We start from the raw sequence: 20,081 nt of genomic DNA, 5'->3' as shown, positions 1-20,081 counted from the left end.
AAATATCTGTTACTTTTTATGTGTGTAAACTTGAGGATAGTAAATGGGAACCCAGTTTTAGGTTTCCCTGTGTGATTCCTTTGATGGGTCAGTGTTATTAACATCTTAAGTATTTTTTTCATTGGAAAAAAAGTTTGAGTTATTTTCACTCAACCACCTGGTTTGTGGATGTGGGAAATAACTTTAAAAGGGATCAAATGATTTGCCCAAGGCTCCCAGATGAAGAGTGATTGATGGGACCAGAATCTAGATCTCTGCCTTTAGAAATGGTTCCTCTTCCTCTATTACACTAAGGGCCTGCTAGTAATAAAAGAAACTATGGTTTATCCAGCACTGTGTAATGTCCTGGCCGGACGCTAAGCGCTTTACATGGTCTGCCTCATTTATTTCTCAAAACATCCATTACCTGGGTGCTATTATAATCCTCATTATGGAAATAAGCAGGCTTGGAAAGGGTCCCCAGATCAGAAAATTAGTAAGTAGACCCCAAAATGAAAATGCGGCTATGCTCTTTCCTTCTGTCTTTGCTTTCAGACCTGTTTGGAAGTCCTATTTTATAAAACAGTTGTCAAAGGCGTTTTGAGGATGTGATGATGGCATTAAAGTGAAAATGTTGCCTTAGGCTTTACTCTTTCACTTTCTAGTTTGAGATGACTGGAGTTTGCATAAGTACTGTCCCCATTTATTCATTCCTAAAATATTTGGGTGACTGCTGTGTGTAACCAGTTGTAGGCACTGAGATAAACAGAACAGAAAAATTCCCATTATCCTAGGATTTACCTTTCAGAAATTATATGGCATATTAATGATAAATGATATGGAGGAAAAATAAAGCAGGCTAAGTGGATTAGGAAGCCACCACTGTAATGACATTTGAAAAGTCCTGATGGATGTAAGGGAGCAAGCCAAGCTAAAGGTATGGGCCCAGTTCATAATAGCTGGTCAGTAAAAGCTTGCTGAATGAATGTACACGTGCACGAGTCAATCCAGTGGTGAACACAGGAATATGCTGCAGTGTTCCTGTTTAGGTCTCTGACCTCACTTCCTCGGAAGTAAACCAACATTTATTGTGTAGTAGGCAGTGGATCCCCACCATCACCCTGTTTTGCATATTTGGGGCTCCCGGGCTGGGGTACATTTCTGTCAACTCCCTCCAGACCCACTGTCCTTTGGCCAGGACGCGGTGCTGTGCGGCAGCCACCTGCCTCCGACTGGCAGGGAAAGTGTGAGAGCCGGGGCAAAATCCCTCCCGCCCAAATGCCTGCTCGATGTGGAAAGGCGCTCCGAGCCCAGGTGGCTGCGCTGGACGAATGGCACCATGGCCGGGCCCCCGCGGCAGGCTTTCATCCGCCAGCTGTCGGCTTTCCACTCTCCCGCGGCGGGGGCGCCTTTCTCCGCCCTCCGGAACTTTGCGACTGGAGCACGGTTCCGGGCGGGGCCTGTTGGCGAGCGGAAGCGGAAGTGCGCCAGGGAGGCGTCGTAGTGGTAGCTGCGGTGGCGGAGCTAGCCATGGAGCACGTGACGGAGGGTTCCTGGGAGTCGCTCCCGGTGCCGCTGCACCCGCGGGTGCTGGGTGTCCTGCGGGAGCTGGGTTTCCCGTACATGACGCCGGTGCAGGTACCCGGGGCCGGGGAGGTGGGCCCTCGGTGCGCAGGGGGCAGGTGGGGAAGGGGAGGCTCAGGGCGGGCCCGGCACCCGCTTAATTGGACGCGGCCGGTCGGTGTTAGGACTCGCATCCTGGAGTTTTCACCCCTCCGGCTGGGACCTTTGCCACGTCTTTCTGCTGCGCCGACTCGGGTGATGCCAAGCTGGTTAACGATCGCCAGGCAGAGGCGGCAGGCGGCGGCGCACCTGTGCCAGGGTGTTCATCGCCCCCCACCCCGCCCTTAGGTGCTGGGACCCAAGTGCCTGGTTCGTATTCTCCCCCTACCCCCTCTAGCTGTGAGACCTTGGGCAAATGACTTAACCTCTCTGTGTATCATTTCCTTTCTCTGTGAAATGACGAAAATAGTATTACCAGAGGGTTGTTGTGGAGATTACCTAAGACAATTTTGGGCACATCATGGGCGCTCAGTAAATGTTACCTGCTGTCATTGTTGTTATTTTCACTTGGGCTAAGTGAAGTGTCCTGGTCCAGTTTATCCATTTATTCAAGAAATCTCTTGAGGACAAACTACGTATTGGGTACTTTTTTCTAGGCTCCAGGGATTTTGCAGTGTTGGTCCCCACTCATGGGCCTTGTTTACTAATGCAGGAGAGAGAGAAAGGGGTAAAGGAATAAGGTAATTTCAGCTGGTGATAAGTGTTGTGGAGGAGACAGTGACAAGTAGGTACAGGATAGGAGATAAGATAGGGGAGGCCTCTCGGAGGAGGTGTCGTTAAACTGCTACCTGAATGAGAAGGACCTGGCTGTGGGGTGATTGGGGGCGTGATATTCCAGCAAAGAGAAATGCCCGTGCAAATGCCCTGAGGCTGGAAATGAGCTTGGAGAAACAGAAAGAAGGCCTCTGTGGCTGGAGCAGCATGAGTAGTGTAAGAGGTGAGCAAACCGGGTGCCGGATCGTGCAGGGTCTTCCTTGTAGGGGCTTGTATTTTATTCTAAATGCAGCGGGAAGCTGTCTTCCATGGGAAACTGTGCAGAAAGGGAAGGGACGTGACTGCGGTGTAGAGAACAGACTTCAGAGGAACAAGAGGAGAAGTGAGGCGGTCCATTAGGAGGCCACTGTCAAGTTAGAGGTGATGGTGGCGTGGAGTAGAGAGGACGCAGTGGATATTGAAAAGTCAGTGTTGGGGTAGCTTTAGGGCTCCTGAGGGGCCAGATGTGGGGTTCATGAAGGAGGAATCTACAGGGACCCTGAGGTTTTTGTCCTTAGCAGCTGGGTGGAGGTATCATTTATTGAGATGAGGAAGGCTGGGAAGGATAACAGGCTTCAGAGGGAAGATCAAGAGGATTCTGTTTTGAAATGTTAAGTTGAGATGTCCATAGGCTCCTCAGGGAAGATGTGGAGGAAGCAGGCAGTGCCCTGTGCCATGCCTCGGGACTGTAGTGCAGACAAGACCCAGGGTCTGCCATTGAAGTCGATGGTCTAGGTGTTGTCCACTATGGTAGTCACTCACAGGTGGCTGTTGAACACTTGAAACATGGTGAGTCCATATTGAGGTGTGCTCTAAGTGTAAAATGTACAATGGATTTTGAGGACTTAGTGTGAAAAACGAATGAAAAATCTCATTCTTTTTTTAAAAATAAATTTATTTTATTTTTGGCTGTGTTGAGTCTTCTTTGCTGCGCCTGGGCTTTCTCTAGTTGTGGCGAGCAGGGGCTACTCTTCGTTGCGGTGCGCGGGCTTCTCATTGCGGTGGCTTCTCTTGTTGCAGAGCACGGGCTCTAGGCACACGGGCTTCAGTAGTTGTGGCACACGGGCTTCAGTAGTTGTGTCATGCGGGCTCTAGAGCGCAAGCTCAGTAGTTGTGGCGCACAGGCTTAGTTGCTCCGCGGCATGTGGGATCTTCCCAGACCAGGGCTCGAACCCGTGTCCCCTGCATTGGCAGGCGGATTCTTAACCACTGTGCCACCAGGGAAGCCCCCCAACCCTGTTTGACAACCCCAAATGTCTTCAGACATTGCCAAATGTTCCCTGCGGGCACAGAAATCACCCAGGCTGAGACTTACGTGTGTTGAAGCAGTTAGAAAGGTGCTGCACGTGCTGCAGTGGGTGAGCTCAGGCTCTGGGGACCAGGAGTGGAATGTGGTCCTGGAGGGGGCGACCCTGAAGCCAAGACCTGAGTCTGCTTCAGGTTCAGCTGCTCGTTGCTGCAACCCAAGGGCCAGGCCTCTTGTAACCCTGTGGGTTTTCTGCGGTGTTTATCATTAGAGGGCCTATTTAAATCGTTGTTTTGTGATGCTACAGCTGGAAGGAACACAGTGTCTTCAAACCCTTCCTGGTCCAGAGAGGAAGAGTAGGCGAGGCAGGGCTAGAACTCAGGACCCCCCAATCCCAGCTTGGCTCACTTCCCCTCCATGCCGTCTGTGTAGACACCGCTGCTGTAGTACCTGTGAGCTGACCCCACTGGGGCCCCTGGTGGTGACTGTAATCGGAGTCCACTTTGTGGTGGGGTCCAGTGTGCCCAAGGCCAGCCTTGTGTTCCGTGGGCTTTGGGCCTCATCGGTGGAGTCACGGCATCCCCTAACCAGTGCTGTGCCATCTCTCTTTCCAGTCTGCAACCATCCCTCTGTTCATGAAAAACAAAGATGTTGCTGCAGAAGCGGTGAGTACCTCGTGTGAATGCAGCTTGTCTTCCTGTTTTCCTTCCAAAAGGAACTGTGAGGAAAAGCAAACGGAAACTTTCTGCCCTTTGCAGGTCACAGGTAGTGGCAAAACACTCGCTTTCATCATCCCCATCCTGGAAATTCTCCTGAGAAGGGAAGAGAAGTTAAAGAAGAGTCAGGTGAGGATAGCTAGATGGTTTATTTTCACTTAGTCATCAGGGGGTTCACAGTTGAAGAAGAAGCTGGTCAAAAGCTTGAAAAAATAAGAAGGAAAAAGTACAGTCTGTCCTCATTACTTGCAGGTTCTGTGTTTACGAATGTGCCTACTCACTGCTTAACATTTGTAGCTCCCTAAAGCAGCACTCAGTGTGATTTCGTGCTCATGCATGCGCTTGTACGGGGCAGCGACAAATGGGAGTCGCCTTATGGCACTTTCCCAGCTGAGTCTGATCAGGGCGATACTGCCTTCTCGTTCCAGCTCTCAGGTTGTAAGCAGGTGTCCTTTTCCTGGTCAACTTACTGCTGTGATTTTTTTTTTTTTTTGGTTATTTCACTGTTTAAAATGACCCCCAAACATAGTGCCGAAGCGCTTTCGAGTGTTCCTGAGTGCAGAGAGGCTGTGATGTGCCTTACGGAGAAAATACATGTTACATAAGCTTCTTTTGACAGTGCTGTTGGCTATGAGTTCACTGTTAATGAATCAACAGTATATATTAAATGAGGTGTCTTTACTTAATAATTTAATTGAAGTATAGTTGACTTACAAAATGAGGTGTCTTTAAACAGAAATATATGTAAAACAAGCTTATGTATTGATAGGTCGACACAAATGTGGCCAGAGGCTTGCAGGAACCTAACCCCATTTCCCCAGGAGCAATGATGCAGTGTTCACTAACAGCATCTGTGGCCGCTTTGTAGAACAGAATGAGGACTGACTGTAATTCAAACTGCAGTTGACTTTTGAACAACATAGGTTTGAACGGTGCAGGTCCACTTAAATGCGGGTTTCTTTCAGTAGTGAATAACTGTAGGTCTACACCAGCCGAGGTCGGTTTAATCCCTAGATGCGGAATTGGGACATGGAGGAACCAAACCGGTTACATGGAGAGCCAGCTGTAAATGATTTGCGGATTTTCGAGGTTCACATCCCTAACCCCCACATCACTCAAGGGTCAGCCCTCGATGTGTACCGCGACCGGGCACTGCTGAAAAAGCCCAGGAAGTGCTGTTTCTCTGGGAACCTTCGTCCATTAGGTGGAGGGTGCGTCTCGTGTGAGTTCAGCTCTGCAGGCCCTGGGCTCTGCTAATCATGTGCCTTCTCCCACGTGGGCAGGTTGGCGCCATAATCATCACACCCACGCGAGAGCTGGCTGTTCAGATAGATGAGGTCCTGTCGCGTTTCACGAAGCCCTTCCCACAGTTCAGGTAAATGGGAGGCAGGGTCCCTGTCAGCCATGGGCTGTGATTTTGCCTGACCTGCTCAAAGACACTTTTCTTGTTTTAGCCAGATCCTCTGGATCGGAGGCAGGAATCCTGGAGAGGATGTTGCGAGGTTTAAGGAACACGGGTAAGTTGCCTTGCTCGCTCTTGGCGTTGAACCCAAGAGGAATCGACACGTGATCTAGGCTTAACCGGAAACCCCCCACTTCAGAAGCCCCCTCCCCACAAAAAGTTCTTTCTTCAGGCCAACCTCCCATTTTGCTCATGGGCTCGTGATCTCGTCCCCCCCGTGGTTGTCCCTGACCTCGCACCGAGCCCCAGACACACAGATGACCCACCTGTCTGCTTGGCATCTCCCCAGGCATCTCACAGCTGTTGCAAACGCGTCTACAACAGGAGCTTGGAATTTTCATCCCCAGACTTGCACCTCGTCTGGAGCTTCCTGTTCATCTGCCCCCGTTGCTTCTCCTGAAGTCAGGGGCCCAGCCTCCGCTCGTCCCGGCCCCTCCACTCCCCCTCACAGCCAGCTGGCACCACATCCTCTGCACTTTCTCTCTAGAGCGCATGTCTAACTGTCAACCTTCCCATCGCCACCTCTCCTACTCATTTCCCCCCTGGACGCCTGCAGTGGCTTCTCTGTCTCTCTCCTGTGTGTGTCTACTATTGCCCCCGATAGTAGCAAACAGAATGCCAGTCGCGTCGTGTCACTCACTGAAAGCTCCTCAGTGGCTCCTGCTGGCCCTTGGGGTAGATCCTAGTGTTTGCCTAGGGCCTGTGAGCCACCACTCGCCACCGCTGCCCCCTTCACAGCCCGCCCCGCTGCCACAGTGGGCTGGCTTTCTGCTGGGTACTGCACGTGCCAGGCTCTTCCGTGTCTCTAGGAGGCTTGGGAAGGTTGGGGTGGTGTCTGTCTGGCAGCATTTTACCTTCAGAGCCTAGCGAGGCACTGAGCACACGGCTGGTGTTTAACAAACATTCGGAATGCGGGTTTGAATACGCGATGGGCATCACTCCTTGGCGTTTTATTGTCCCGTGATGAACAAGGTTTGTAATGAGCAGCAATAGAATTTGTGCCCAGTTTGTCAGTGAATCTTAGTAAAGAAAATTATTTTTCTTGAGTACTTGCTGTGTCCAGCTACAATGGGAGATACTTTGCAGCAGGGGTCACAGACTCGAGTTGTCACAGGGCTCAGAGGATAATATAAACGTGTGAAGGGGGTGGGTGGGGAGTGGGAGGGACTGGCTAGTTCACGCCTGAGTACTCACCTCCCGCTGATCGCTGCCCACAGAACTCTGGGCTCAGTTCTCCAGGTTTTGAATGTTTTAAAAAGAATGTGGAATTCCAGATTTTTGTGTGTTATCTCCAGATTTTTTTTTTTTTTTTTTTTTTTTTGCGGTACACGGGCCTCTCACTGCCGCGGCCTCTCCCGTTGCGGAGCACAGGCTCCGGACGCGCAGGCTCAGCGGCCACGGCTCACGGGCCCAGCTGCTCCACGGCATGTGGGATCTTCCCACACCGGGGCATGAACCCGTGTCCCCTGCATTGGCAGGCGGAGTCTCAACCACTGCGCCACCAGGGAAGCCCGATCTCCAGATTTTTTTAACTGTTGGCATGTAATTCACATTTAAAAAAACAACAACGACAGAACTTTCCTGCAGGTCACCCAGTCTGTGGGGGCCACGTTTGGCTTTCAGTCTGCCAGTTTGTGATCTTTACATAAAATTATCTCTAGTTCTGTTCACATTCTCATTTTATAGATGAGTGACCTGGGACCTAAAGTGGTTGAGTAAAGTCAGGGGGTCAGCAAACCCTTTCTGTAAAGGACCAGATGGTAATTATTTTAGCTTTGTCGATCACACAGTCTGTGTCATAACAGCTCACCTCTGCTGTTATCGTGTGAAAGCCGCCAGAGGCAACCCATGAATGAAGGAGGATGTGTAATTACGTGCCAATAAAATGTCACGAAAACAGCGGAGTCCAGATGTGACCTAAGAGCCGGTTTGCTGAGCCCTGCCCTTGATCTCAGCCTGGAACCCAGACCTGTCCCCTCACGGTGCAGCCTTGTCTTCCCACTGTGGTGGTCTCCCTTCTCTTCGCTGGCATTTTAGATGACTTTTGCTGGGGGGAATACAAAACTTGGTGTTTGGAATCACAGAGGTCCCCGAGATCCAGCGAGTGCGGTAAATGTTAACTTTGTTTTCATAGTGGGAACATCATTGTGGCAACCCCAGGCCGCCTGGAGGACATGTTCCGAAGGAAGGCAGAGGGACTGGATCTGGCCAGTTGCGTGAGGTCCCTGGAGGTCCTGGTGTTGGATGAAGCGGACAGGCTTCTGGATATGGGGTTTGAGGCGAGGTACTGGAGTTTGGACTTCATGGGCTTCGGGTGACACAGGATGAAAGGGAGCTCAAGATGGAATTCCTTTATTACTCCATGACTGTCTCTATTAGCCATGTGTGAATTTCTTTTTTTTAAAAATAAATTTATTTATTTTATTTTTTGGGTGTGTTGGGTCTTCGTTGCTGCATGCTGGCTTTCTCTAGTTGTGGTGAGCGGGGGCTAGTGTTCATAGGGTACACGGGCTTCTCATTGCGGTGGCTTCTCTCGTTGCGGAGCACGGGCTCTAGGTGCGTGGGCTTCAGTAGCTGTGGCATGCGGGCTCAGTAGTTGTGGCACGTGGGCACAGTAATTGTGGCATGCAGGCTCAGTAGTTGTGGCTCACGGGCTCTAGAGTGCAGGCTCAGTAGTTGTGGCGCATGGGCTTAGTTGTTCCACGGCACATGGGATCTTCCCGGACCAGGGCTTGAACCCGCATCCCCTGCACTGGCAGGCAGGTTCTGTTGATTGATTGATTGATTGATTGCTACTTTCGGTCTTCGTTGCTGCGCGCGGGCTTTCTCTAGTTGCGGCGAGCGGGGGCTACTCTTCGTTGCGGTGCGTGGGCTTCTCATTTCGGTGGCTTCTCTTGTTGTGGAGCATGGGCTGTAGACACATGGGCTTCAGTAGTTGTGGCACGCGGGCTCAGTAGTTGTGGTTCGCGGGCCCTAGAGTGCAGGCTCAGTAGTTGTGGCGCGTAGGCTTAGTTGCCCCACGGCATGTGGGATCTTGCCAGACCAGGGTTCGAACCCATGTCCCCTGCATTGGCAGGCGGATTATTAACCACTGCGCCACCAGGGAAGTCCCCACATGTGAATTTCAAATCATTAAGTTGTTTAATCCTTCAGATTCTACCACACAATTTATTTATTTATTTATTATTATTATTTTTTTTTTCGGTATGCGGGCCTCCCACTGTTGTGGCCTCCCCCGTTGCGGAGCACAGGCTCCGGACGCGCAGGCCCAGCGGCCATGGCTCACGGGCCCAGCCGCTCCGCGGCATATGGGATCCTCCCAGACCGGGGCACGAACCCGTATCCCCTGCATCGGCAGGCGGACTCTCAACCACTGCGCCACCAGGGAGGCCCAACCACACAATTTAAATTCCATTTCTTACGTCTTTGATGTTCTTAAGATGTGTTTTCCTTCGTGGCTTCTTTAAAAATTTCTGTGAGTTTTAAAAAACTAAGTAGCTTTATTGGGATATAATTCATATGTTACACAGTTCACCCATGTAAAGTGTACAGTTTCATGGTTTTTAGTCTCAAAAAGTTTTGTCTTAATTTCACTCTTTTAATTGCCCTCCATTGTAAAAGTAAAATTATATGCTTACATTGAAGAAACCTTGGGAAAATGAGAGTATAAAGAAGAAATGAAGATCGCCCATAATCTCACCTCCCAGTAGTAGCTACTGTAAATACTGTGAGGGTTTTCAGTCTTTTACAGTAACCTGTTGAGTATCATAAAACACCATTTGTTGATTACGCTGGTAAGTGAGGGGTTAAGACGAGCCCTCTCTTTTTAGCATAAACACCATCTTGGAGTGAGGGGTTAAGACGAGCCCTCTCTTTTTAGCATAAACACCATCTTGGAGTTTTTGCCGAAGCAGAGGAGAACGGGCCTCTTCTCGGCCACTCAGACACAAGAAGTGGAGAACCTGGTGAGAGCAGGCCTGCGGAACCCTGTGCGCGTCTCGGTGAAGGAGAAGGGTGCGGCGGCCAGCAGCACGCAGAAGACCCCCTCCCGCCTGGAGAACTACTACATGGTGAGCGCTGGTGGTCTCACTGACTCCTGCAGGCCACCGAGGAGGATGTAGGGGTCTGAGGGACAGCGTGGGGACTGGGGTTAACAGTGTCGTGTACTTGAAATTTGCTAACAGAGTAGTTCTTCAAACACAAAAGGGAACCATGTGAAGTGATGGGTGTGTTCATTCACTTGATTATGATAATCATTTCACAGTGTACGCGCATGTCATTACTTCGTACACCTTCAGTGTATACATGTATAGATTTTTAACGTGTAAATATGCTTAAATATATACAATTTTTATTTGCCAATTATACCTCAGTAAAGCTGGAAAAAATAAAACAAGTATTAAAAGCCAAAGCAATTTACTGAAAAAAATTACTAATTTTTTTTGACTTGAACTGCTTTCAGTAAGCTTAGTTACGTTTTTTGGGGGGCCACGCCGCACAGCATGCGGGATCTTAGTCCCCTGACCAGGGATCGAACCCGCCCCCTGCAGTGGAAGCGTGGAGTCCTAACCATTGGACTGCCAGGGAAGTCCTGTTTTTCCTTTTAAATGATCAGCTAAAATGATTGTTTTAACAACTTATTAGATTTTCCAAGTTTTATCAATATGGTGTACAGTTTTCTCACTGATATATGTTAACTCTTAGCAATTAAAACAAATAAACAAGGAAATGGGACTTCCCTGGCTGTCCAGTGGTTAAGCCTCTGTGCTTCCACTGCAGGGACACGGCTTTGATCCCTGGTTGGGGAACTAAGATTCTGCATGCTGTGCGGTGCGGCCAAAAAAAAAAATAAGCAAGCCAAAAATAAGTGCTCTAGAGACTGGCTTTCAGTTTTCTAGGAAACTAAATCTATAAAATGATACCGTGTGGCACATTTTTTCTTTTTTTTTTTTTTTGCGGTACGCGGGCCTCACTGGTGTGGCCCCTCCCGTTGCAGAGCACAGGCTCTGGATGCGCAGGCCCAGCGGCCATGGCTCCCGGGCCCAGCCGCTCCGCAGCATGTGGGATCCTCCCGGACCGGGGCACGAACCCGTGTCCCCTGCATCGGCAGGTGGACTCTCAACCACTGCGCCACCAGGGAAGCCCTGTGGCACATTTTTAAATGCATTTGGGGGGCTCCCCTGGTGGCGCAGTGGTTAAGAATCTGCCTGCTAATGCAGGGGACATGGGTTCGAGCCCTGGTCCAGGAAGGTCCCACATGCTGTGGAGCAACTAAGCCCGTGCACCACAACTACTGAGCCTGTGCTCTAGAGCCCGTGAGCCACAACTACTGAGCCTGTGTGCCACAACTACTGAAGCCCACGCACCTAGAGCCCGTGCTCTGCAACAAGAGAAGCCACCGCAATGAGAAGCCCGTGCACCGCAACAAAGAGTAGCCCCTGCTCGCTGCAACTAGAGAAAGCCTGTGTGCAGCAAGGAAGACCCAACACAGCCAAAAATAAAAATAAATTAATTAATTAAAAACAAAATGCATTTGGGGACAGAGCTAGGATACACGCTATGTGTGATGATGCTTGTCGTTCAGCAAGTAAGTGAACAAGGAAGTTAACGCAGGCATAACTGTATTTTAAGCATAGTCTCCAAGGACGGTGTGTATGGACCTCTATCGCCAAGTGATCAAATGTTTTTATTACATGTGCGTGGGTTGTGCTGGGTGCAGGCATGGAACATGCTGGGTTCCCGGCCCGTTAATATGAGCCTGAGTTAGAGAAGGGCACAGCCAGACATGCAGGTGAAACAAAATCGAACTATGGCCTCTCTGAAGGAGACTTTGTTGGGCGACAGTGTTCTGCTCTGTAACCTAAATGGTGTTTTTCGATTTACAGCTGGGAGTTGCTGAATTCGCAGCAGTAAATCCTAGCTGCCCTAACTTGTAGTTTCCTCACAAAGCAGCAGGAGGGCTTTTGGAAATGTGATTGTTAGTAATGAGGCCGCCGTCTTCTGTTCTCTGCCGTCACTGGGTTGGGCCAAGGGGCATCTAGAGAGGATGGTCAGCCAGGGTGGCAGTGCCATTTGGGGACTGGGAGAACCCGCAGGCCAGTGTCAGTGCTTGACAAGGCACATCGAAATCGTCAGCCAGGAGATGGGGCTTTTCTTTTGGCCGAGAGGGGCTACTCAGCTCCTGAACACAGTGACGCAGTCACGAAGAAGTGGGCCGTTTCCAGACCAGTGTCCCTCGTGCTGCGGACTGTGAGGGCGATGAGGTCGCGGTCCTTTGTGTCGATTCATGGGGAGATTGAAGGCAGAAGAGTTTGCAGATCAGAAAACCACCTCTGCTGCAGCTGCCTGGAGGATGCATTTGAAATTAGACAGGAGGTGTTATACCCGGTGTTGCTATTTCTGCTTGCAGCCGGGCTGGTAAAGTTAGGCCGGCTTTTCCCAGGGGAGGGAGGAGGTGGTGGATAGTGTAGTGGTTAAGAGCAGAGGTGCAAGGGCAAGGCCGCCCAGGTGCACAGCTAGGCTCTGTCCCTTCCTAACTGCACTAGTTCGCCACTTGTAAAATGGGGGCTCTGTGGGCACGCATTTCGTAGGGTTGGTGGAGGATTGGTTTATTAGTACAGATGGTTTTAGGCTGGTGCTTAGTGTGTAGTAAGTAGTAATAAATTAGCTTTGGAGCCCACTGTGGCCGCTGCTGCACTCTGCTCTTTTGCGTTCATTTAAGTGACTGCATTTAGAGATGTCTGAGTGGGCGAGAAAGAAGTCCCAGACTGAGGGTTTGGTTAGGGTAAAAATAGGGGGATGCATTCAGGTGGACTTAAATGTTTCCAATTTAGGAGCACTTGGTTGCTTTATTAAGAGAGACTGGAGTCTGTCTCCATGGAGGTCTGTGAAATAATTCTGTGCATTCCGCTGTGGAGACCTGTGTTTACCTTAGAGCAGTGATTTCTGAGCATGGCTGTGCCTCAGGATCTCCTGGGCACTCTTTTTTTTTTTTTTCCGGTACGCGGGCTTCTCCCTTTGCGGAGCACAGGCTCCGGACACGCAGGCTCAGCGGCCATGGCTCACGGGTCCAGCCGCTCCACGGCATGTGGGATCTTCCCGGACCAGGGCACGAACCCGCGTCCCCTGCATTGGCAGGCGGACTCTCAACCACTGTGCCACCAGGGAAGCCCCTGGGCACTCTTAAGTAATATGGACCCTTGGGTCCAATTCCACAGCTATGAATCGTAATCTGTATGCTGTGTCCAAGGATCTGCATTTTAAAGACCTCCCCTGGGGATGGTGTTATGGCCGGCATGGCGCTGTCTGCATGTTGGGGTTTGGGAGGTACTTACTGCACTGGGTGACTCCCTGTCCTCGGTTACATGACTTTGTGACTTACGTGTGTCAGCAGCCCAGGCTGATGTTTATTCTCATTTTGGTAGACTCAGTAACATTGTGATGAAAGTTTGTCCCTTTTCATGGAGGAAATGAGATTCCTTAAAATTGAAGGCCGAAACTGAAAATAGCTATGGGGTTATTATTGTCAGCAAATTTGTTTTTATTTTATTGGTTTTCCTTTTTATTTTGTAGGTGTGTAAGACAGATGAGAAATTTAATCAGCTGGTACATTTTCTTCGAAATCATAAGCAGGAAAAGCACCTGGTCTTCTTCAGGTAATACTTCTGGGGTTCAGCCACACCCAGAACATGCACATGTGTGTAGCCTTCAGGTTTGGAATTCCCTTCAGGTTGTTTGTCTGTTAGGAAAGTGTTTGGCTGCAAATGACTTCTGCAGCTCAAGCTGGAGGGGTGTATTTTTCTCCTGTAAAAAGAAGTCCAGAGGTAGGCAGTTCCTGACATTGGTTTCTGTCTCAGCAACGTCAAGACCAGTGTTTCTTTAACTGTCTTGGCCTTTCCTTCCCGTAGGTCACCTCCTAGTTTTAAGATGACCACTGTGACACGTGCTGCCACGTTTGCGCTGAAAGCAGATAAAAGAGGAAAGGCAGAGAGAGGGGGAAGGGCAGTGCTTGCTATATCCGACCCTTTTCATCAGAAAAGCAAAAAGCTTTCTCAGACAGCCCCCTCCCAAGCTGACTTCTGTTTTCATTGTATGGGCCAAAGGTGGGTCACCCAGCGGCCCCTCACTTTAGGAGATGGGAAAAAAAACAAGTGAGTAGCTGTCCCAGCCTCTGTAGTAGAGGGAGGTGAAGGAGGAAGTGGTTGGGAGGGTGTCTGATCTGCCAGCCTAGTGTCTGCCACACTGGGGTGTGTCCTGTTGTCAGAGCGCAAGGCAGGAACAGTTGTGTGCATCCTCTGGGCTGTTTTTTTCCTCCTCCAGATATACCTGTGGTGTTGTCTTTTTGGCAGTAGCAAAATAATTTTATGTTTCTTTTCCATCCATCATGTCAGCAGTAAAATGCATTAGCTGTACTGTCCCACAGTACACACACACACACACACCCTGAATCATAAAACTGTCCCACAGTACGTGTACACACACACACACACACACACACACACACACACACACACACACACACACACACACACACACACACACACACACACACACACACACACACACACACACACACACACACACACACACACACACACACACACACACACACACACACACACACACACACCACCCCCACCACCCCCGAATCAAAACGGCATTCGACTAGGTGGGATGCATTCTGATGTTTTCTGTTCTGCTCTAATTTGTTAAAAATGCTGGTCCAGACTCACAAAATTGATTTCAGAACCCACCAGATTGCTCTCAGGATCTGTGGGTTGTGACCCTAGTGTGCAAAACTGCTTTATTATGTACTGATGTGACTCTTGGTGGAATCTGGGGAATCTGGCAGCAGTCAGTTAGCACAGGTGTTTAAGATAGGAGATTTAGACAGGAGTTAGCCCAGATTGGAATCCTGCAGCCTGGTGTAGTGGGAGAACATGGGAGATGGAATCAAACCTTCCTTCTGGTTCTCCTCTGCCACTCACTCATACTGCCTCTCTGGAATCTTCAGGTCCCTCATGTCCAAAAGGATGTGACATCCCTTTGGAATCCCTCAAATAAAAAAGGTGAACTTTATTAGAAGGGGGCTGGGTAGGGAGCTCACAGACTCAAAGAGAAAGTTGGGTGCACCACCTCTAGGGAAGACAGGATCTGGGGGACCCAGATGGCCGTCTCTTTAGGGCACAGCCTCATTGGGATGACCCTGCTCCAGTCCCCTTTTGCCCTCGACTCCAAGTCCAGTGTCTAGGATAGAGGACCTGATAGGTCTGACTTCTGCTGAGCCCTTGGGAACTGCACTGCCTGGGGAAGAAGCAGTTCCTGAAGGAAAAGCAGGAGTAAAGCTGTATTTAAGATGTCATTGTTCTTGTTGGGAAGGACTCCTTCAATTTAATTGGTTCCTCAGGGAGCCAGGGAGATCCCCTTGCTAGAACAGCTTTAGGCAGGAGGAACACGTTTGGGTTTTAACTCCTGCTGAAGGAGTTTTGTCAAAAGATTGGCCTTCCCCTGGCCGAGAGCTTAGTTGCAGATGATGTGCACAGCCGTTCTCTGCAGTCTCCCGGGACGACCGGGTGGTCCCCACTGCATCTAGTGCTCGCGGCCTCCCTCCCCCCATTGCAGGAGGACCAAGGCGGCCTACGGCTCTAAGCCCTCTGTTCCCTCTCGCAGCACTTGCGCCTGCGTGGAGTACTACGGAAAGGCTCTGGAGGCCCTGGTGAAGGGCGTGAAGGTAATGTGCATTCACGGAAAGATGAAATACAAGCGCAATAAGATCTTCACGGAGTTCCGCACGTTGCAAAGGTAGGTTGGCTTCCTTGGAGATGGCGGATCTCCAGCCACTCTGCTCTTTTGCAGGTCACTCTGCCTCGAAACCCTCACATGTGTTTCCCTGCCTGGAACTCTCTTCCTCCTCCAACCTGGTTACCACATCTGCTCTGTGTAAACATCCAGAGCCCCTGCCCTCTGTCCTGACCCCATGACACTTTGCTACACTGACTTATCTGTCAACTTCCCTGCTAGGTTGTAAGCTCCATAAGAACGGGAACCTGTGTGTTGTGTTCACTCCCCCAGTGGGGCTTTGGTAGCTGTTTGTTGAATGACAGAACAGACAGGAGCGACCCATTAAAGGCTGTAGATTGTCAGCTGGTGGCTAGGCTGTAGGGAACTTGTGGCTCTAGTGATCGTAACTTGATTGTGCACAGAAATAATACTTCTCTGTGTTTCTTAATCACTGAGCCTTCTGGCTATGTTAAAAGCAATCTTTTAGGCAAAGTGATAGAATTGATGGATACATGACAGTCTGGGAGGGAAAATTTCATTTGTTTTTTTTAAATGGCTGCAAAGGATTAGACCAAATACCGTGGGGTTTTTTTTTCTTTTCTTTTCCCTCACTGGAAATATGCTAATTTAAAAAATCTTTTTGGTGTCTCCTCCCCACCTCTTTACAGATTTCATTGAGAATTTGTAAAGTCCTAGAGGTTCTTAGGAGGAAGGAAAATCAAACTGTTATTCCTATATATTTGCTTCTGTGAGAGATTCTGCAACCTGTATTACTGTCGTCCCTCGGTAAAGACTGCTTGACGGTGAGGGAAACAGTGGCCTCCTTACTCAGCGTGGTGTTTTCTCATTTTCTAGTGGGATTTTAGTGTGCACTGACGTGATGGCCCGAGGAATAGATATTCCTGAAGTAAACTGGGTTTTGCAGTACGACCCTCCCAGCAATGCCAGGTACAGCATGAGAGAATGTTACCCGCTCTGTCTAGGAATCTAGGCTAATGATATAGGAATCCTGAGGAAGAAAACATGATGATGGTTGTCAAAACATTACGAAATAGCAAAAATAGGGGAACTGGTGAGTTATCATTGATAGGTCAATAGTGATACTACATTATGCAGAAATTTCAGTCATTTTCAAATACTTTTTAATAGATCTTTTTTATTTACTTATTTATTTTTAAATTTTTTGGCTGTGCTGCACAGCATGTGGGATCTTACTTCCTTGACCAGGGATGGAACCCATGTCCCCTGCATTGGAAGTGCAGAGTCTTAACCACTGGGCCATCAGGGAAGTCCCTCAAATACTTTTTAAAGTTCTTGCAGAAATGCACATGATAGAGTGTTTAAAGGAGAACAATATATACAGCTTATATGAAGATGTCAGTTATTCTCTGAAAGCAAGCATGTATTCCTGATAAATGCCTCCAAACATAGGAAAACACCTGTAAATACAAACTCCTAAGCAATAGTTGTTACTTCCTGGGGGAGCGGGTGGGTCCTCATAGGTCACTTTTCTTTTTTACGCTTTTCATTGTTTTTCAAATTTTCTACTGAGACTGCATCCTCCTACCTGTACCATCAGATAGGCATAAATTTAAAAGTTTTATAGTTCACAGTAAATGTCTAACAGAGCCCTCTCTGGTTTGCACGTGTACTTTAATCGCCAGCTCTTTTATCGCACTAATAAGCGGCGGGTTGGGATGGAGCTCCTCGGGTCATTTTAGGCGCATCAGCCGTGCGGCTGCAGGCCTGTGCTCTGCTCGGCCACCGTCACGTGGTGACCGTGTTCCCGCCCCTTGTTGTTCACAGTGCCTTCGTGCATCGCTGTGGCCGCACAGCCCGCATCGGCCACGGCGGCAGCGCGCTTGTGTTTCTCCTTCCCATGGAAGAGTCGTACGTCAATTTCCTTGCAATTAACCAGAAAGTAAGCTGTCTTCCTTTTTCCTATGGAATGTCCAGTGCTGGGGTAGTTGAAAAAGTTCTTTTCCAGCAAGTGGGGTCCAGAACTTAGATTAGGGGTTGCAGACACACAGGGGCCAGGCTGGTGATGTTTGTGCGGGAACCTGGCTGGCTTTATGGCTGTGGAGAGGCTCTGGAGTACGGCCACTGCTCGGCCCCAGCTAAGCATCACTAGTTGGGAGCATAGCCCTATGTTACTGTGCTTTCCAACCAGAAATCAGGATTGTTAGGTAAAATCTCATTTTAAACTTTGCTTTAAATTTTTAAAAATACTTTCTGGACCAAGTAAAATACTTTGCTTGGATTTGGGCTTCCAGGCCTCTGCTTTAAGATTAAAATGGATTGTTCTGCCTTTGGTTTTATTGGCACTGGCTCTTATGGGGTAGCCTTGGGGATGAGGTGATTCCAGCCAGAAGTGACGCTGTGGTCCCTGTGCAGTGCCCCCTGCAGGAGATGAAAGTCCAGAAGAACACAGTAGACCTCCTTCCAAAGCTCAAGTCCATGGCCCTGGCTGACAGAGCTGTGTTTGAAAAGGGCATGAAAGCTTTTGTGTCGTACGTCCAGGCTTATGCAAAGCATGAGTGTAACCTCATCTTCAGATTAAAGGGTAAGTTGGACTTCTTCACATAATTGTATCTCCATCTGAAACATCTGATGGTTTTAGAAGTATTACAAGTATGAAACTGCTTTGTTTTATAAGAATGTCAGGCCTATGCCAGGTTTAATGTATTCTAAACATTTAAAAGAAAGTCTTCCTGGGAATTCCCTGGTGGTCCGGTGGTTAGGACTCCGAGCTTCCACTGCAGGGGGCATGGGTTCGATCCCTGGTCGGGGAACTAAGATCCCATGTGCTGTGCAGCGCAGCCAAAAAAATAAAATAAAATAAAATAAAATAAGACAGTCTTCCTTGGGTTTGAGTAGACAGAATACACTGGCTGCTGGGTGTTCCTTTTTAGTAAAAATGTAATTATTTTAATTCTAATTAAAATGAACGCATTAGATCATTTAGGTAGACAAAATTATATTGCTATGAATGTTCTGTGGGTTGATGCTTATAATCCTATTTTGGGTGTGCTAACTGCAATGTTTTGGTTTAATCAGATCTCGATTTTGCAAGTCTTGCTCGAGGTTTTGCCCTGCTGAGGATGCCCAAGATGCCAGAGCTGAGAGGAAAGCAGTTTCCAGATTTTGTGCCTGTGGACGTCAGTACAGACACCATTCCATTTAAAGATAAAATCAGAGAAAAGCAGAGGCAGAAGCTATTGGAGCAACAAAGAAAAGAGAAAACAGAAAATGAAGGGAGAAGAAAATTCATAAAAAATAAAGCTTGGTCAAAGCAGAAGGCCAAAAAGGAAAAGAAGAAAAAACTGAATGAAAAAAGGAAAAGGGAAGAGGTAAAGTTTGCATTTTTATTATTTAAATACTCAACTTAGAATTCTGAACAAGTTTCACTGAAGTGTAGTATATAGTTATCTTCTAATAGGAATTGCATAGGACTCTCAGGTTTCTATACTCCCTTGGTGGCTTCGGTGGGGAATGCGCTGTGTTTGTGGAAGCTGATCTAAGAGCAAGTAGTTACTGATTAAAAATTGCTGGTTTCACTTAGAACACTGTTGCTGAGAAATTCAGTAGCTTGTTGATCTCTTCTGTACTCAGGGTTCTGATATCGAAGATGAGGACATGGAAGAACTTCTTAATGACACCAGACTCTTGAAAAAGTTTAGAAAAGGCAAAATTACTGAAGAAGAATTCGAGAAGGGGCTGTTGACAAGTGGCAAAAGATCAGTCAAGACAGCAGATTTGGGGATCTCAGATTTGGAAGATGACTGCTGATTCCTGCCGCTCAAGTGAAATGCACGAGAGCAACGGGAGTGCCAGGAGCGGCCCTGCGCTCGCAGATAGATGGCCTGCGCTTGCGTGTACTGAAGAGCAGAACTTCGGCAGACGTCCGGGAAGAACCACCTCTCCCAAAACTCTTGTTGCAGACAGCGGAGATGTGAGGGGTTTCATGCTCATGAATATTTTATGAAAAACATACCAGCCTCTGAAGTCTAACAGAAGAAAATGTAAATTAACTGAGTGTAAATAACATGTCAATATTTATTTTGATGGGTTACTCAAAGAGCTCATTTTTTTGGTGGCTATTTTATACTTATTTTTTAACATAAAGATACTGATGTAGACTTGATTTCAGGCCTTTTACAATTCCTCAGTGTTTTCAGGCACCTCATCTTCCTGGATGTCCTTCTCCCTGGACTTCAGTTCTCTCTCTGATGTACTGTGCAGAACACCTGCACAGCCCCTAGTACTGTTTTATTGGTGAGTATCTGAAAAACAGAGGAAGCAAGGCATTCTGGGAAAGAAAATTGTCATGCCTTCTGTTGAATAAACCGTATTTCATTCTCATTGTGCCTCAAGTGTGTGAAGGTGGCTGCGTAGTGTCTTTACCAAGATGGACGACACATTTGGGCCTGGGGTCAGGTTGCAGTACCGATGCAACGCCATATCAAAATCTTTCATACAACTTATTTGAAAAGATGCTGAATTGTTCCCAAGAACAATTTAA

The 20,081-nt window shown here is 48.5% G+C and overlaps 1 protein-coding gene across 2 annotated transcripts; it reads left to right on the top strand.

Annotated features, from left to right (window-relative positions):
• Window positions 1-1,475: 1,475 nt before the first annotated feature.
• Window positions 1,476-19,921, top strand: DDX55 (DEAD-box helicase 55). Of its 2 annotated transcripts, XM_082640332.1 has the most exons (14): window positions 1,476-1,617; window positions 4,216-4,266; window positions 4,360-4,446; window positions 5,601-5,692; window positions 5,772-5,834; window positions 7,914-8,063; window positions 9,660-9,849; window positions 13,352-13,434; window positions 15,449-15,580; window positions 16,415-16,507; window positions 17,366-17,480; window positions 17,954-18,122; window positions 18,617-18,909; window positions 19,172-19,921. In XM_082640332.1, exons 1-14 carry the CDS (start codon window positions 1,510-1,512, stop codon window positions 19,346-19,348), a joined length of 1,803 nt encoding a protein of 600 aa, XP_082496458.1. In that variant the 5' UTR covers window positions 1,476-1,509; the 3' UTR covers window positions 19,349-19,921. The 2 variants fall into 2 exon arrangements, with proteins under 2 accessions (XP_082496458.1, XP_082496459.1); XM_082640333.1 differs by lacking the exon at window positions 7,914-8,063.
• Window positions 19,922-20,081: the final 160 nt, after the last annotated feature.

The sequence above is a fragment of the Mesoplodon mirus genome, assembly GCF_964341445.2.
Source record: "Mesoplodon mirus genome assembly, chromosome: 13".
NCBI classification, from domain to species: Eukaryota; Metazoa; Chordata; class Mammalia; order Artiodactyla; family Ziphiidae; genus Mesoplodon; species Mesoplodon mirus.
Note: the sequence above shows the minus strand (reverse complement) of the source record. Positions and strands in the feature narration are given on the sequence as shown.

Coding starts and splice junctions, on each gene's coding strand:
- DDX55 (XM_082640332.1), top strand. CDS start 1,510: ATGGAGCACGTGACGGAGGGTTCCTGGGAGTCGCTCCCGGTGCCGCTG. Junction 4,447..5,600: donor AGAAGTTAAAGAAGAGTCAG/GTGAGGATAGCT, acceptor CCACGTGGGCAG/GTTGGCGCCATAATCATCAC. Junction 18,910..19,171: donor AAAAAAGGAAAAGGGAAGAG/GTAAAGTTTGCA, acceptor TTCTGTACTCAG/GGTTCTGATATCGAAGATGA.